This window comes from Cryptotermes secundus, unplaced genomic scaffold (genome assembly GCF_002891405.2).
Source record: "Cryptotermes secundus unplaced genomic scaffold, Csec_1.0 scaffold619, whole genome shotgun sequence".
Taxonomy (NCBI): Eukaryota; Metazoa; Arthropoda; class Insecta; order Blattodea; family Kalotermitidae; genus Cryptotermes; species Cryptotermes secundus.
The window spans coordinates 126,556-145,558 of record NW_019733327.1 but is presented as its reverse complement, the minus strand read 5'-3'; the positions used below and the strand labels follow the sequence as shown (position 1 = coordinate 145,558).

The following is a 19,003-nucleotide window of genomic DNA, read 5'->3' as shown; positions in this document are numbered from 1 at the left end:
TCTTCAGATATCATTTTAGTACAGTATGAAGTACACACAGCAGAACCTATTGTTTGTGCACGCACCTGGATAAGGTATACGTCCATATGTAACAAGTTCTGTAAGCAGGATACCAAATGACCAGACATCTGACTTAATAGAGAATTTGCTGTAGTTGGCAGCTTCTGGAGCCGTCCACTTGATGGGGAACCGAGCTCCGACACGCGCCTCATATTCGTCCTCCTGCAATATCAGACGTACAATATGGATGTGACTGTTCTCTGACAGATTGTTTGTTAATCTTCATAGGCAACAATGCAATGCAAGTCTGAAACATCAGAAGTCAATATTTTGATGATTTTGCTATAATACAAATCAAGTAATGTCCTCCAAAAAGATGAAACATTAAGTTCTCTGACTTGATGATAATGGTTCTGATGACCATAACAGCCAATCTTACGTTTACTAAATTCCAGACTAATGTCAAAAAGCTTTGCCAAGGGAACACATCATGACAATAATGAATTCCAACATGCATCACGTTCCTATAAATTGTTTCAACTGCCGTTAGCAATGACCAGACACCAGTTTGTGGGCTGATCAATGCTAAGTTCCACTGCTTCCTGTCTCAATGATATGAAGATGGCACTTTAGTGCCGAAACATGTAGTGCAAGAGAGAAGAGTAAGGTGAATAAATGTATGCACTGTAAGACGGTCAGAATAAATCATGGACATGAAAATGCAGCCATGTCAAAAACTGACACGAAGTCAGACTCATGTGCCGAGATGTTAAACTGCTAAGTGCATCTGCAGGACTTTACCTTAATGAGCCGAGCAAGGCCGAAGTCTGCAATTTTCACAATATTGCTATCCCCAACGAGAACATTTCGGGCAGCTAAGTCTCGGTGGATGTAATTCTGAGACTCTAAGTAGGCCATGCCAGCAGCGATCTGTGCTGCCATGTCGATAAGCTGTGGCAGTTTCAGCGTGCGTCCTTTACCTGTCAAAACACAACTGTACTGTGAGCAATCATCCTGAAATATATATGAGTGCCTTTCTCATCCTCTGCTTGGCATTTTCCTACGGTAAATTTATTTTGACGAAAACTGTTGATAATCTGGAAGTTCATACAGTGAGCAGAGGATCTGTAAGGCAGAGGGATGAAGAACCAACAGAGAGATTAAGATTACAGTCATCTGCAATGTGACACCATGCAACTTGGTAGATAGATATCAGTGTCTTGTCTCCAATTTAAGGGCAACAGCGCCATTTGCTTTTGCAGATAGGTAGCAACATGTCAGAGGAACTAACAGCCTCCATCATCAGGGCAGTAGCAATGTTTCACAGGAACATGCTGCTCCCATCTTCAGGGCAGTTTTCTACCCTGAAGACAGAGACAACTGGTCACTCTTGAACACTGGCACTTACAAATCTACAAATAGTGAGATATTCAAAAACTAGAATTTAGAGTAAGATTTAATTTTGTTTATTTCAAGATGCAGGATACAAGGTAGCATAGCTGGTTGAGGCACTATGCTACAAGTTGGAAGGTCACAGGTCCAATTCCCGATGAGGTCATTGGATTTTTCAATTGATCTAATTCTTCCAGCCGCATTATGGCTCTGGGGTCGACTTAGCCTCTAACAGAAATGAGTACCAGGAATCTTTTTGGACATAAAGGGCAGCCGGCATGTAAGACTGACAACCTCATGGCCATCTATGAGCTGACTGTAAATTAGCACAGTCATCTTGGAGGTACTATCCAAACATTTCACTGAAGGAGCTGACAAAATCCGTGGCTGTCAGATTCCCTAGATAAAGACCACCATGTAAGCCAGCACAGCCGCTCCAATAGTGATGGCCTAGCCTGTCTAGCCTCTATGAAACACAAAGTGACTACAGAATATGGTGAGGAGTACACACCCTGCAGGAACTCCAGGAGGCTGCCGTTCTTCATGAGTTCTGTGATTATGTATATCGGTTCCTCCATGGTGCACACTGCGTACAGCTGGATCAGCTTCTGGTGCCTCAGTTTCTTCATGATCTGCGCCTCAGCGAGGAAATCCTTGGGATCCATGGTACCTGCACAACACAGGACACACGCAAAGGATGTACTGGCGTTTAGTCCACGGGGATACAATAACGACAAATATGATGGGCAACAAATGGGGGGGGATACCAGATCATAATGGAACCTGCTGAGCGCGCGCACGCACGCACACACACACACACACAAAATGCTTTCTCTATGCTATAAACCAGAGGAAGGAAATTCCATACTGAACGTGTCAAATCAGAGACCCTTTTACATGAGAAACCATTCTACTGCGTCTCTCAATAAGGAAACAGTACTTTACAAAAATGATGAAAAACAAAACTGTCATTTTTTCCAAAATGTCTGATGATTCTAAATACTCAGATTATGTACATCGTTTGACGCAATACTGGAAAATTCTATTTACATTTTTCTATTGTGGGTTATTTAATAATTCTGTCATTAGTTAGACTGTATAACGTTGAATGACAGGATGATAAACAAGAAAACAATTTGAACGGAAGAGGTCACAGTTCAATCAAAAGTGTTTACCAAATGTCCTTACCTGGGGAGTCATTTCTGCCTCAAAAGATGGCATCAGAATCCCATGCCAAAGCTAACAGGTCCAGACACATGACCTGGATGCATTACAGAATGGTCTTTCAAGACTGCGGTCTTCTGGGATGTGAAGTCTTGTTCGTAGAGTGCAACATTCATCAATTTGAGCTTTACCCTTATGTAGTGTTCACATCCACTGTTCCCACAGAGATCTCACGTGAAGGCGTCACTGCAGTTTGGCACATTGGTACCAACATTTCAGGAGAAGTTGTTGCACCCATCTTCAGTGTTCGTACGCTTTGAAATGTTGGTACCCACCTAACAATCTATACAGCTTCACATTCGAGAACATAACATTTACACAACCATTCTGAGAATCCACAAATCTCAATGAGTGGTCTTTGTGGAATATAACGACAACTAAAGAAACTAATAAAAATAAAACTGTCAGCACAATAAAAACCAATCCTATAAAAGCAGTAGCAGCTCAACCTCCAAAAACTTCACGTACAAGGTGGTCAAAGAGTAGTGCCACACAGGGATTTGAATTAATATATGATAAAATTAAATTAATATACAGATAAATCATAAATGATTGGATACACTGTTCTGTAACTGACTGGTAGCTTTCTTGGATATCTGCTACTGAATTCACACGTAACATATCAATATTAAACACTTTCTTCTGTAAATACCAACCGCATTTCTGCGGTATTAACTCTGCCACCATAATTTATGTGAGGACACAGACATTATTCGGTAACACGAAAACTGAGCAGCAGACAGTAAAATAATTCTGACATGATTCAGAATTATGCAGGGTGGCAGCGTGTACAAATCACTATGGCACATAACCTTCATGACACATGCATGTGAAACAAACGGATGGTGTTTAATACACCATTTTTGCAATGACCTTAGATGCCAGTACTTTGCAGTCACTGTGCAAGACCCATGACTCACCTGGTTTCAGCGTCTTGATAGCAACAGGTGTCGTGTTGTTCCAGAGTCCTTCCCAAACCTCACCAAACTGCCCATGTCCTAACTTGCGCACAAACTTCAGGGAACTGCGCTCAATCTCCCATTGGTCTCGTGTGCTGTGGGACAGGCCACTGGTCATTGGCTTCTCAATCTGCAGACACAATGTCACACTACAGCAAGCCAACCAAGGCCACTTTTACTGGCAAAACAAAGAATCTACACGTGCTATACTCCATTCAGAATGCCCACAGAGCACATGTGAACAGAACATGGGTGACAAGCAAACAGTATGCTCTCTTTCTATTGATTCAGAGGTCTGGGCAGTATTCTTCACGTGGTATGCACAACACCTCTCTTCATTGCAACAGCTGTTATGTTAAGACATAATGGACACTGGGGAACAATTCATTTTTAATTAAACTTTCTACGTGCCTATTGTTTGTTTACATGTGCTCCGTAGCTATTCTGATTGGAGTGAGTGACTGATGTACAAGCATTTCTCTTTGCTGCTAGATTATTTCCTGAAAATAAGGTCTCCACATTCCACAAGGAAAGACTTAAACCTCAACCCACTATGTACTTTCCAAATGCTTTCTTCAAGATTTGACAGCATTCGTGTTTGTTTACTGCAAATATAATCTGTTCCTGTAAATCTAATCATACTGTACATACGGTATACAATGTATGCATATATCACACTGCATTAAAAATAAAAATTATCTTTTATGCATTTTTATGAACATTTGCCTAGTGAAACATATTTCGAACTAGAGGAGGTGCCTGTTCTCTGCGTGGGATTAGCCATTTTTTTTTTACTTATCATCACAAAACAGAGAAGCCAGAACTTAAGAGGAATAATAACACTCTTAATTATGAAATCAAACTATACTCAAGTAAATAAACAGAGACTGAAAGTGAGGATATAAATCACATCTAGAACTCTACCATAATACTTGCATATCACCTAAACAACCAAAAATGTCATTTGACTTTCAACAGACTACAAGGCATTATATCCTGAAACAATTCATCACAACCATCTCTGTAAGAATCTCAAATCCTACATTTTTTATTCCTTATAAATAAAACATGACTAATAAACTAAAGATTAAAAATAATATTATTGTCCTGTGGGCTGCGATGCCATGTAGTTTGGTATACAGATAACAATATTTCTATGGAACATACTGGCTACAACTTCAGAGCCAAAGTGACACTGGTATCTATTTACCAAACTACACTGCGTCACAACAAAAAAGACTACCTTCTTACTACTATTATTTTGAGAGCCTCAAATCTTACATATGACAAAGACTGCAAACTTTACAAACATGCACATTACATTCACGTAATGACAGATGCCCAGTACGCGTTATGTACCTCTGTGGCAACACACGGTGAAGAACAATGTATTGCTACTTTTATATTTATTAAGATATTATTACAAGTTGCATGTTTGAATTACTTGCAATATTGCATGTCCAAGATAGAGACATGTTTCTTAATTCAGTCCTGTTCTGAACTTTACTGTAACATCTGCTGATACATTCGTCAAAATACGGACTAGATATTTATATCCAACTCTGACCAAGGTAACATTCAGAAGGGTACAACCCCCTTTCCCACTGCTGCACCTCAAACCAGACAGGTTGGCAACAAGACCACCAACAAACAGAAGATATTTCAGCACACCAACCTACGCAATACACCGAACAAAAACAATGAATCGCTTCAACACACGTTGAAGAACAGTGGTACGACACAAAAGAAGCAAAGAGTATTATTTTCTGGGACGTGATACCAAGCAGTTCACTGATGTTTTGGAGGGACATACCTCATTAGAGTAAGCCAAACAACCAGCAAGAACCAAGCTTCAACCCTGAAGATGGAGGCGCTATGCTCACCCAACACATCAAAACACAGAGTGTCATATCCTAGATGAGAGCACTCTTCATAGTCACTGCTGTGAGAATCCGGTATCCCGCATAAAGCATAGCATGTCCACAAAGCACATGCACCCACTAGAAGTGGCTGTTAGGTATTTAACAATTTCTGAATTACAGAATTTTCCAGGCCACAGCCACTACAAATTGGCCTGCTCTGGCCACAAGTAGAAACAAGTGCTCATCTCTCAGTCAGTGGGGCTCAATTAAACAACAAAGCACCAGGAACATTTGCTTCAAATACTGATGTAAAATTTTCTAGATCTCAGTAGAAAACTTCATAACTGGACATCTATACATAGTCACATTATAAAGAGTGATAAGATGGGGGGAGGGGGGGCAAGAGTATTAAAATCATGTATTTATGAAAGAATTCATCCAGCATATTAATAAAACATTAGAAAACATGCAAATTCATTATCTCCAGCCAGGAGTGTTCCACATCTCTAAGTTAAAGAGTGAATTATGACTACAAATTTAACACAAATAGATCAATGATTGGTTCTGCACTAATTATCTGTGATGTCTAAGGTCATACAGAAGAGAGGAATAGAAATGCCTACTATCAACTGTAATATAAATATGGAAGTAAAAAGCAAGATTTTATCGTAATTTCAGCCACAACTGCAATCATGCGCCCACAAACAGGAGTGTATTTAGCACGGGATGGACTGGGCAGGTTGGTCTAATGGTTACACTCTTCACTTGTAATCAGGAGGTCCTCAGTTCAGACTTCAACTGTGACATTGTTATCCCGACAGATTCTTTATGGTACTTCTTGGAGTCCCTCGAGACAAATGCCAGGATACTTTCTCAGTTATGCTATGACCTGCGCCTTCCAAAGCCTCTCCAATGCATCATTCATCACTGATTCTACCATTCCATGCTACCAGGATGCTTAGGAATGTTATTTTCACTCATCATTCACAAATGACAAGGAGGTAGCCTTGTGGCAGTTGTTTACTGCAAATGTAGAGTTTCTCTGTTTCTGTCCTTTTCCCAAGAAAATGGTACAAGAGCTGAAGGCGCCACAGCACAGATTCAGGAGCCCACCCCACACACAAGAGCACCAGTGTCCATATCATCTAGAAGATGAGGATGGATATACGAGGGAGCGTGAGTAAACAGGTCACAGATAGAAGTAAAACAGCTGTAATGGGCGTAATAGGTTGTCTATGTGTATCACTAAGTAGCAGCTTCATGACAGTCTAGGTAGCAGAATCGCATGCACATGGTCAGAGGCTGGTTTCAGTAGTCAAAATGGCGACTGTGCTTGAGAAGTGTTCTACTGAAGAGCAGTGTTCTGTTGTCTGTTTTTTTTTTTTTTGTGGGCAAAGGGGCTCAGTGCAAAGGATATTCATAAATAAATGTTTCCTGTTTACAGTGGGAATTATTTGTTGCATAAAGCGGCTCACAAGTGGGTCAAGAAATTCCCTCATGGGTGCTTGAAAGTCGCAGATGATGCCTGGCCATGTGCAGTAGTGGCTGAGACAACAGTCAAAAGGATTTCTATGCCGCAGGTTTCAATGCACCGATAAAGTGATGGGGAAACATTTCACTGTTGGTGGAGGATATCTCAGGAAATAAAATGTTTTTTCCAGGTTCCTATATCACATGTTTTATGTTTTATATCCATTTGTGACTTACTTACTGGATCCTCCTCACATCTAAGGGATGGAAGGGCAACCAGTAATCTCTTAACCCATTGGTTTCAGCTTGCAGAAGAGAAATGTAACCTTTGGATGGGCTGTGAACCCGCTCACAGAACTATTCTGCATCCTCTGTCAGTACACAACATCACCTTTTCCTCAGAGATGGTGATGTTTGGCTTTTGGTTATACGTTACTATGCCTCAGTAACACACTTCTGCCACAGTAATGCCTACTCGTATTTGCTTACTAGGTGTTCACTTTTCTACAAATAATATCAAGTCCAATGTGTGATCTACAAGGCATTATAGAGTAAAATGTTTATCGCAACAAAATTTCAACATTTGGTGCCTTCAGCCACTGCTGATGTTCAATTCTTTCTGCAGAACACTGAGGATTTAAACCCAAACATTTCCTGGCAGGTCATTTCAGCACAGGATTTATGATGAAACAAAACCCAATGAAATAACTTAAACGGCTTACAGAATGACTCTTCAACGTCTGATTTCCCAAGTTCTCACAGTTACAAATACTGACTTAGAGATGTCAGTAGCATTCAGAAAGTAATACAACTTGACATGCAATCATGCCGACATGAAACAGAAGGTTTAGATTTGGTGTGATATCTCAGCGAGGCCAGGGACAGGCATTAAACAGGTACAACACATCAAATTTTTCCGATCTCTGTCACAGAAATAAATTTCAGGAACACTGAAACTGATTCAGAAGACAGGACAAAGTGGCGACAGTCACAAGGTTAGATTCTGCTGTACAAAGGGAAGTGCAAGACAAAAACAAGGAACAGAACAGAAATTTCAGACAGACTTCTGTTCTGAGAATTTACCTGCTGTCTATGTCACGGGTGGTTCAGGAACCCGCAACAAGTACAAGAAGGAGAAGCAGTGGGGGGGCATGCACTGGAATAAGCTACGTGTCAGAGTAGTATGCAATACACAGCAGGACTACACTAAATCATTTACCAAAATGTCCAGCGGGAGAAGCAGTGGAAAAAAAAATGACAAACAGTAATTGGACCACTGTCACCACCCAATCAAATACAAGTACACCATTTAACCCTCTCCCAGTGGAATATTAAAACTGTGTAAACTGTCGTTCTTAACTTCAGCGCTAAAGTGTGTCCATGTTTACGTTCTGTGAGTAACAGTAACTGTCTGGACAGAATCATGCAAGGGAACCCTATCCCGAAAGCATGAGGGAACTGTCGGATATAAACAGGAACCATATGGGACTACTTACATGACACACATTCAAACTGGGGCCAGCAAACAGTCCCATCTGTGAACGGTGCCGTGACAAAGAAAAAAACAACCTCACATACTGTCTCTATGTGACTGTGAGGTTTTAGCTGAACTGGGACTTTTAATCATCTGGGACTGTGGGGCTACTACAGGACTAATCTCGGAAGGGAATGCTAATATGCCGCAGACTACTGTGGTGCAAGTGTCATTTGATGCCCACCCCTTGAATCCCTTTTATCTATTCCAACAGTAAGTAACATCCTTCAGTACTGATGAATCAACTGCTCACATGAGTGTACCCTGTGCAGGGGCAGTGTTCCTTTCACATATTAGCTCCAGTATAAAGGTTACACATATAACTTAACATGAAATAGTGTAACATAATTACTGCTTGGTCAAATAAAAGGGTTAAAACTGTTTACAGTTTGCCTGACTAAGGGTGGGAGAGGGTTAAGCTTCCATACTTAAAACTGAAACACAGATAACTCTCTCAAGATAAAAATGTGATAACGGGCGGCTCCTAACAGTTCTGTTTAACCACGCAACATGGGCATCCAGCAGCTCCACAGAAATTTGGACACTTCAGACTAGGAACTGCACAAATGTCTGGCACGTGCATCTAAGTGACTTTAACAACAGCAATAAATTCTGGAACTGGGAAGCCATATTATTTCAAAATTAAACACACAAAACGTTTTACATAAAATGAGCAAAATTTACATTTCAACAGCCTAATAATGCACAATGGTGAATTTCAACACAACTTAGGGGATGCATGAGGAAGACCATCTGTGGCCCTACATAAAGTGGGCTCTGAAACTGGTCTACACAGCTAACTGAAGTCACGCTAAGATCCGTCATAACAAATTTCATTAAAACTTGAACAATGGTTTTGATATATATAAAAAGTTCAGTTACTAGCCAACGTAAAGTGAGCTTTGTTATGGATGAACACGGATGATAATCAGAATTGCCTGACAACCTCTAGTGAAAGCTTGAAATGTCAAATTTTTAAAGAGCCCTCCTTTGTCGTTTAGGCACTAATGTTACATCACAGATGGAAGGATATGTAAAGTGTTCTTTCTTTATTTCTTCCTTCTCCCTCCTCCCCCTGCTACCTGATTTATTAAAAGATGCCTAATATGTTATTTCTTCGAAACTTGACTGTAGAAAATGGTCTGACTTACACCGTCTGTGGGTTTCGGCCAATTTATGACTGTCTTCAGAAGGCAAATAACAGCACTTCAGGAAACTACTCTTACATAAATCATAGTACATCAAGTTCAAAGTTGTCCAAAGTTTTATATACAAAGATTTTAAATTAAGCTAAAATGTGGTGAGTTAAAATATTAATAAAATTCTTAATATTTAAAATCTTAAACTGCTAAGGTTCACGTCTTCATGTCCCTTTTATCAATGGGAGATTGGATACACTGCCACCCTTGGAGGTCTGGGCAGTGTTTTCTTCTTCTTCTTTATATATCTGGTTAAGAGTCTGATTGTTGTTGGGCTGCTTCTCCCTTTGTTGTTGGTTGAGGCCTTCTGATGATGGTCATTAATTGACCAAAACATATAAAGGCATCCATCAGATCACTGCATTGTACTGACTAGTGTGACTGACCAGAATGAACAAAGTTAACTTGACTGTGTAATATAAACTCTTCAAATCTAAGATACCAGAATAAAATATTCCAAGTCACTCCCATGTTTGATGCAATAAAATGAAGTGCTGTCATGGCTTCACCCTTTCCATGACACAAATAAAAAACATAACGCTTTGAAACCAGTCCTTTTTCTTAGTACTTCTTTCAAGTGTGGCATTATCTGTGAGAAAATAGAGGTCCAACCATCAGACACTTGCACCTCCGACAATCTTGAGTGTATAAGTTACCATGGGGATGGAAAAGAACAGAAAGATTATCCAGTCAAAATCTCAGCAGAGAGAGGGGTAAGAGCCACGTAAGGTAACTGGTTTCCCTAGCAACACCACACAACATCCCAGTGTATCAAAACACAGGCTCTGTGACTCACCTGGACGCATGGTCTGCGAAGATTCACACAAAGGCCATCTGCATCCTTGCTGTAATGTTCAACCAATTCCTGCAGTGTCCGGAATGTAGTGCGACGAGCAATGAAGAAGCCCCCTTCGTCCAGTTGTCTGATGCGGTAATGTTTCACTGTATCTCCATCCCGAACTGTAACACACAGACAATGGATGCTAACTCCATCAGTATACTGACTGGGCAATGAGCTCCAAAATGTCGCCAATAAACTACTACCAGACTACAATTTTGATTTTTTTTCCAAAAAATCCTGAGGGGAACAGATGCAAAACTTTCAGGGAATATAAAAAGCAATACTAAAAATGTCTCTGAAAGAAGAAATCTGTAGGATAGAGGGGCATAGGAAGACCCAGAAGAAGATGGAATCATTCACTCTAAGACAGAACGGGACTAAGGCTCAACTTACAGATGATCATGATAATAACAACAAGAACAGTAATCTCACAGCAGTCCTATATTCACTAGAAATATTTCAGTAACTCCATGGTCTGTAGTCCACACGCAAACTATACTGTTCAAGCGACTGCCACTTGTAGGCGAAGTTAGTGCCAACTTTTGCGGACAGAGAGTGTCACGAGGTCAACGCAACGGATCCCCATGGCCGTTAATCTCAGTTTTCTAGAGCGGAGCCACTATTTCCTTGAAACAGCTCCTCAATTATCTTCATGAGGCTGAGTGGACCCTATTCCAGACCCACTACTTCTCAGAACATCTGGTAGCACTGGGAATCAAACCCAGGATCTCTGGATCTGCAGCCATGATCTCTGACCACTAGACCATAGAGGCTGTCAGAAATATTTCAGTACACATCTTAATTTGTCTATGGCAAGTGGGCATATTTCTGGAACTCTAACCAACACAATCTTTTGTTCACATATCAGACACTGACAGAAAACATGTCCCAAAGACTTCTTGTGTACCCGAACGCTGCGGCCCAACAACTAGCTTGCTTACCAACTGCCATAAGCAATAATTTTGCCTTCTATATCAGGCTTGCTCACCAGAAAGGGAGTAATCGTTGCGACGGCTCTCCGAGTCTCGTATGAGGAATGCTCCATGGTCGTTTTCTGGCAGCAGCAACTTCTTCTCGGCCTCGATACGCTTTATCTTGCCAAAGTACCATCTGCAACAGTGAAGACAAAGTTCATTAATCCAGCTGCCAATTACATAGTGCAACAAATTCTTTTTTTTCTTTGACATGAAGGAAACAAACCATTCTTGACTGTATCGGATGCACTGATCAAAAAATGGCATNCAATAATTATACAATCTATCCATTAAGTGTGGATAATAAGTACATAATCAAAAAATGGCACAAAATTTGTGACATGGACAGTCTTTTGGTATCCTCTCTTTACTTGTATAGAAGACACATGAACACACATCCCATTCATTATGCAATTTGAAATAATTATATTTAAATGACAATAAACTTTCACTCATGAACCAAACATTTTCTAACATTATGTAGGGTCTGGGGTTCTCACAGTAGTTATGAGGAGTCCGATCTTCTGATATATAACACCGCATAGCATGCTGAAAGCCAACCGAAGTTTCGGATGATCATGTCACCCCCATCTTCAGGGGTGAAAAATAATCCAAGCAAGAAATATGCATCAGGCAGGTAGCGAGCATAGGTAATGGCATGGGGCTTAATTAAGCACCGGGACAATTTCATCTNTGATAAATAACAACGCATAGCATGCTGAAAGCCAACCAAAGTTTCAGATGAACATGTCGCCCCCATCTTCAGGGGTGAAAAATAATCCAAGCAAGAAATGTGCATCAGGCAGGTAGTGAGCTTGCAGCTATACAACCACTCCCCCATATGTCCTAATGGCATGGGGCTCAATTAAGCACCGGGACAATTTCATCCTTTAGCTTCCACTATTCCCATAGATAGACTGATGTCTAGTTTATGTGTATATATAAATGCTGGGGTTTTCATGGTGGTAACTCATGAGGCTGTGGTTTTCAGATTTCTAGGCAGACACTCAAGCTTCAGATAAACATTCTCCTTCCAGCTTCAGGGTTGAAGTGTGTACTGTACANATAGATAGACTGATGTCTAGTTTATGTGTATATATAAATGCTGGGGGTTTCATGGTGGTAACTCATCAGGCTATGGTTTTCAGATTTCTAGGCAGACACTCAAGCTTCAGATTCTCCTTCCAGCTTCAGGGTTGAAGTGTGTACTGTACAGTGAGAAATCGGCCCAAGAAAGTTGCAAGAATCTCGTCACTCAGGCCTAAAGTACAGAGTCATACCAATGGAAATTGCAGGTGGGCCAACGGCTCTTTTCAGGTGCATGCTATGTTCTCCATCATGGGAGATGGAACTGTGACAAAAGATGACACTTCTCAGGACCTCCATATGTTTTCCTCATAAGAGGAAAAACTGAATGTTGAGAACTGGAAACAACAGTCATTTTTAAGGCCCCTACAGATAAGAAGTCTTGCTTTCTTCCAGCGCCTGGACAAACCGTTTACTTCCAAATCACTCAAAATGCCCCTTTCCTTTACAATGTAATTTTAACGCCCTTCGCGGTATCACTGTTTCGTGCATTCCTTCTACATGGCCAACCACTGTAATCATTTCTTGGTAGTTTATTTATCGACGCTCCAGTAACTCAAACTATACAGCCCCGAATGACAGGACCATTCAATGAAGAATGACTTGGAAAGGATGTGGAAGGATGTTGTCGTTGCCTAATTTGGGGTACTAACCCGGTACCTGCCCGCAGGGACTAACCCTCAGTCGGGATTACCCGTGTCTCGGTCGAGATAGGAACCCTCACCGCTTGAGTCAGCTTCCTCGACACAAAGAAGAACGAAAAACATGGAGGAAGAACAGACCGGAAAGACAACAAAACATATTTTACGCATCCTGCGGTAACTGGTGTGTCATGGTACCTTTGTATCGAAAAGGCAATAACCCCGTGCGTCGTTAAACTGGCAGGTGAGTGCAAGGAGCTAATTAGCAGCGCGAGGCACGCAACGGCTCGCTAATGTGGGGCAGTGAAAACTGAAATTCACTCTCCACCATGCAGTTGCTACTGGATGCACACAAATGTGGTACTCTGCTCATGGCCCAATTCATGGAACTATCCAGGAATTTAATTAAAAGGACCGAGGAAAACCAGGAACATAATGTCGGGATTCCAACAGGGCACCTCTTTGAATTTCAGTTAGAAGGTTCATCGCTCGAGCCAGTTTGCCAGTTCATATTGGCGTCGTCTGGGTAAAGATAAAGATGTATCTGGTAGGTGGGTACCAACGTTTCGGAGGAACAAAATGCCTCCATCTTCAACGAACTCGTGTCGGTATTGCTAAAATGCATCCTCCTTTCCATATGCAAGGCCTGTTAAAGTATTACTTTTTACACGTAGGGGACAGCTCGGGCGGTACAGCGACTGGCTACGGGCTGGACAGCCGAGGGTTCGGAGTTCGAGTCCCGATACAAGCAACATTCTTCTTCCCTCCACGTCGTTTAGACTGGCTCTGGGATCCACCCAGCCTCCTATCCAATGGGTACCGGGGTCTCTTTTCCTGGTGGTAAAGCGGCCGTGGCCTTAAGCTGACCACTCACCTCCATCTAGTGCAGAGGTCAAGAATGGTGGAGCTAAACCTCCTCTCCCCCTTCACCTTCATGGTACAGTGCTTAATTAACCAAACGGACAACTTTACCTTACACTTTAATATCATCCCCTCACCTACGTCCTTGTCTTCCTAGTGATCTATTTCTGTTACGTTTTCCTGCCTAAACCCTGTATACACGTCTCTTCCATTCGTGCTATATGGCCTGCCAATCCAGTTCTCCTTTACTTGATCATTCTAATAATATCTGGCGTAAAGTGCAAATTATGAGTCTGATATAACACACTAGGCAACGACAGCGAAGGAAGCAGCTATACAACAGCCGTTAGTGAGGAATGGCTTCGCAAACAGCAATAGACAGAATGTGTTTTCTGTGAGGTCCGTGCCGAGATGTTATAGGCAGGACAGTTAGCGAGAGTCCACAGTTGGAGCAATGACTTAGTTGTGAGAGCCACCAACCGGTAAGAACGTTGAGTACGGAAGCAGAGGACACTGTTGGGATCCGTCACCAGGCAACGACTGGTGAAGACACAGCAAACTGAGAAGACTTTGTGTGCTGTAGTTACAGTGATCTTTGGAGTGTGTAACTCAGTGACACTGCCGTAGTTATTCGTTGTTACGTTCTGTAAGTGTTCAGTAAACCCGACTGCCAAACCAAACTCTGTCTACAGTCACTCTGATTTCGTGACAATATAAACTACACAAAATTGCACGAAAAGCTGAACGACTATAAGCTTTTCAAAAGGGAGTCAGTTCTATGTGGCTAGCTGAAAATTAAAAATAGGACGAGGGATAACTAACTTGCTGTGTATAACAACCTGGAGATGCTAACAGCAATTTTGTGCAGACAATGGATCGCATACCCATCCCTTCACACGACCTCCCGACCTTTATGCAGTAAGTAACGCTCTAAAGGCAGTGGGCGACGAACGATCTTGTTAAACACCCAGTAGTGACCCGTTCTGGTGTCTGGCGCTCCTCGAGTATCCATACTGTTTGTTTCCCTGAGACAAGCAGGTGGGAACGCCAGTGGACGTCGTTCCCACAAACAAAAGTTTTATATCTGAAACATTTATCGATGCAGTCCGTTTTAAGAGTGAAATATACGTAAACAATATTCAGAAATAAAGTTCCTGCCTCACAGAAAACACTCCGAAACCATACTAACAACCAACCGGTTAATGCTGTTTAGGGAAACAGTCGCTGTTTACGAACACACAATACACTCTGTGGGTAGAATCCAGAGTTTTGGTATATTAAAGCAGGTGGTGCATACCACTGGGCTTTAAAGGGTTAGAACAGGCAGCAGTTCCCGACATTCGCCTGGAGAGACGAAGGAAATGAAAACCGTCTGCCACGGTTCTCCAGAACGAGGCTGAACTCGGAACCTCCTGAATACAAAGCTAGGAATGCTATCGACCGCACCGCCGCAGTATGATAACCCTCGCTCAATAAACAACCGTCTGAAATCGCGCAACGGGGTACAAACAGCTCTAGAGTGCATCTGCACTCCACATTTTGGTGACATGTCTTATGCACTGATCTGTGTGGCGTGTTCACGGCCACAGCTGAGGGACCTACGCTCGCGGTAGAGAGGTCTCAACTCCAGCTCTGACTTCGGCACAGGGACCGGCTACCTGTACTGACTTTCACGCCCTCTGCGGAAGAACACCACCGACCGCTGCCTCGCTCGTCATTTCCCAATTCATTCCTCATTAATCATGCAGCAACTGAGAGCGTCGTTAAGAACCGGGATGGCGCAGTCAGCCGAGGGGTCGGCGTTCTAGGGTCCAGACTGGCTCTGGGGGCCATCCAGCCTCCAATCCAATGGGTACCGCGGACTATTTCCCCGTGGGCAAAGCGGCCGCGGTGTGAAGCTGACCATTCACCTCTAGCTAGTGCCGACGCCAAGAACACGTGGATCTATACATCCACTTCCACATACGTCTTTATGGCGTTGTGCTTAATTAGTTCAGCACAGGGACTTTACTTTTACTGAAAGCGTCTTTACATAAAGAAAACCATCAACTGAAGCTGTGAAGCAGCTTTAATCTACGGCTCCTTTACCCAAAAGGAAAGTAGCCCCAAACGCTCAACCGGGACTCGAAACCTGCCACTTTCCTGGTGACGAGGAGTATGAAACTCCAGAAACACGGAGACCTTGCCAACAGCAGAACATTACATCATATTTGTCGCGTTGCGTCACTGGCTGTGACAGCTGCGGTAAGAGATGACGTCATGGTTCGAACTGTGGACGCCATCACATACAGCTTCGTGAGAAGAATTGCATTACATGAGATCTGAGGTCTTCTGGGTTGTGACACCGTGTAGTCTGGCAGGTGGGTACCAACATTTCCGAAGAACATAGTACTGTCTCCATCTTCCGGGTAGCCATGAAAGCAGGAGGGTCTTCAAAACGCTGATAACCATGTGCCAGACTACACGGTGTCATATCGGAGAAGACCGCAAGCACCACGCCATGAAGATGTATTGGGGGATGGAGGTACAGCACTATGCATTCTTGACATGGACACTACACGGATGTCGGCCGCTTATCCCAAAGGAAACAGTCCCTAGTACCCATTGTATACGAGGTTTGGTGAGACCCAGGGCCGGCCTGGAAGCTGCGGTGAAGAAAAGTTCCTTACTCCGTCCGGGAACTGAACTGTGATTTTTCGGTTCTCCTGTAGTCAAGTCGCTACATGAAGTTTTTCTGGCTCATTATTATTATCATTATTATTGTCGCTGTTACTTCCCGGAAGTCTACAATAGTCTGCCTGCCGTACCATGACCACGGACAGGACACGGCAGCAACACAGCTCCCAACTCCACATGCCCTGGGCACAATGCAAAAGTGCGGAGATGAGTCTTGAACCGGAAGCCAGCACTGATTCACGGAGTAGCGAACTGGACATGTGTGCGTTCCAGAAATGGCGTGATTAACGTTACCGTGTTCGTGGCTCCCCTACAGACACGGCACAACTCACAGGGGGCCCCCTCTGCCTATTTCAACAGAGAAAATGAAAACTGAATTCTGTCCAGAGTGCAGCAGTGTGCTGCTCATGTTTCCCACAATAAACAGCGGCTGTTTCCTTAAACAGCATTAACAGGTTGGGCTTTGTAGCGGTGACGTAATGGGTTTCCTGTGAGGTACGGACTGAATCTTTAAATATTGTGTACGTGGATTTTTTAATAAAATGCTATAATACGTACACATGACGAAAGGCCAAGCGTATTCATAAGAGGCGAACCCATCTTCTCGTCAGAGAGGAAGTTACATAAGTACAACGACCGCAAGGGCTGAGTTGGGGGGGGGGGATCTGGTCATGATCCTCATGAGGCTTGGCGCCAAGACGAACTGATTGGCGGTAAACCGCCAGTCGTGACGTAACTGACTTAGACTTCAATGGATGGAGTCAGCATTACACGTCAGTTTGAAGGCTCTCAGAGAAGTCAGGCAGTAAAATTTGGTCATGCGTCCTGTGGGATTAGGAACCATGAACTGTGCTGGCGAGGGTCTGCAGCAATTTAGCAGTCAGTCAGTCACGCCTCAAATCAAACTATCTTTTCAAATTCTTCAGTTCGCCATCAATTCAGACAATCAAAATGCATTATCGTGTTCATAAGAGCCCATCGCTGGTTCCTGTCGCGTGATGCGTGAATCCAATCCATCCCCCCTCCCAGCTACGCCCGCAACTACAGCGCTGGGCAGGATGCCTAGCTTAACTCAAGCTGGCGTCCCGCCCATCGCTGCACCCAACACGCGACGCCTTCTCGTGTCCTCTCTTACAGGGTAAACCTTCCCTCCTCAGTGATATGACCCTCTAAACAGATAGATATACCGCTATGCGTTGCGCAGCTTCAACGGTGAGTCAAGTGTGGGAACCCCCCCCCCCCAAAAAAAAAAACGAACTAGCTCATGGCCAGCCCCGGCTTACATTCTAAAGGTCTCTGTTCGAATGTCGATCTGGAAATCACTATCTTGAGTGAGGCTTCCGTGGTTTTCCTCCTCCTCTCCAGCCGTGTAGGCGCAGCTGCTGTTTGTAGGTTTCTACAAGCCAATGCTGAGGTAGTGTCGCCTCCTTCTAAATCCTTACTCTGGCCCTCTTGTGACCTCACGCCATTCGACAGAAACTGCGTTAAATAGCCTAAGAATGACGGAAATGGGCTCTCTCTTTGGATGTAACTCTGTGTAGTTTGGTACAATGGTACCAATACTTGGTAGGAACCGTCAGCCTCCATCTTCCTGCCTACCAAAGTGCACAGCAGGGCCATTCAATTTGGGCAAATGTACGCACAATACAGTACAGTCTCTTCCAAAAGGAAACAAACCCATCATTCTCGCCCTTTCAATTTATGCGACGTTAAGTAATACTTTCAGATGACAGAATGTTAATTAAATAATCTAGGAATTACCGAGACCAGTCTCACCTGGGTGTCAAATGAGTCAGGACTCTTGACAGGATGAAATTCTCTTTCTCGGACAAATCCACATTCACCATTTTCAAGTTGTTACACTTATGCCATTTTTATTCTTATTCATTTCGGGGATGACGCACTCAACTTCAGTGTTCGACGTACAGAGGAAATTATGACGTACCTAACCACATTTTAAAATCTGGAACACTGTATCAAGGCTGTAAATTCTTTCGCATAAATCGCTTTGCTGGCGTGTTTAAACGGCGACTTGACAATGGATTTCCTTTTGCGCAGCTCTATAACATCATGATGCACAAGCCAACGCGCATTTCCCCTGCGCAACAATGGACACTTCAAGCACATTCCTCTGTCAAACAAAACCACAACGCGAGACAAATTAGAATCTTTCAGTCACATTAAAACGTTTCATTCCTTTTGTATTATAAAAGATAATTATTAATTTTACATTACACGAACATTATACAGGTTATCAGTTTGTTTTGTTCATAATTAAGCGTTA

General features: G+C 42.8%; 1 protein-coding gene across 2 annotated transcripts in view; it reads right to left on the bottom strand.

Annotated features, from left to right (window-relative positions):
• LOC111868025 (tyrosine-protein kinase Src42A) overlaps positions 1-19,003 on the bottom strand; it is a 51,607-nt gene that overhangs the window by 2,374 nt on the left and 30,230 nt on the right. The window contains exons 1-7 of one of the 2 annotated variants that reach the window (XM_033752903.1): positions 18,496-18,820; positions 11,470-11,591; positions 10,437-10,600; positions 3,537-3,705; positions 1,904-2,062; positions 802-980; positions 66-222 (exon numbers count right to left, since the gene is read on the bottom strand). In XM_033752903.1, coding sequence (XP_033608794.1) covers positions 66-222; positions 802-980; positions 1,904-2,062; positions 3,537-3,705; positions 10,437-10,600; positions 11,470-11,591; positions 18,496-18,566 — 1,021 coding nt within the window. In that variant the 5' untranslated portion in view covers positions 18,567-18,820. Of the gene's footprint in view, positions 1-65; positions 223-801; positions 981-1,903; positions 2,063-3,536; positions 3,706-10,436; positions 10,601-11,469; positions 11,592-18,495; positions 18,821-19,003 lie in introns of those variants that run through there. The other variant, XM_023858367.2, reaches the window with a different exon arrangement.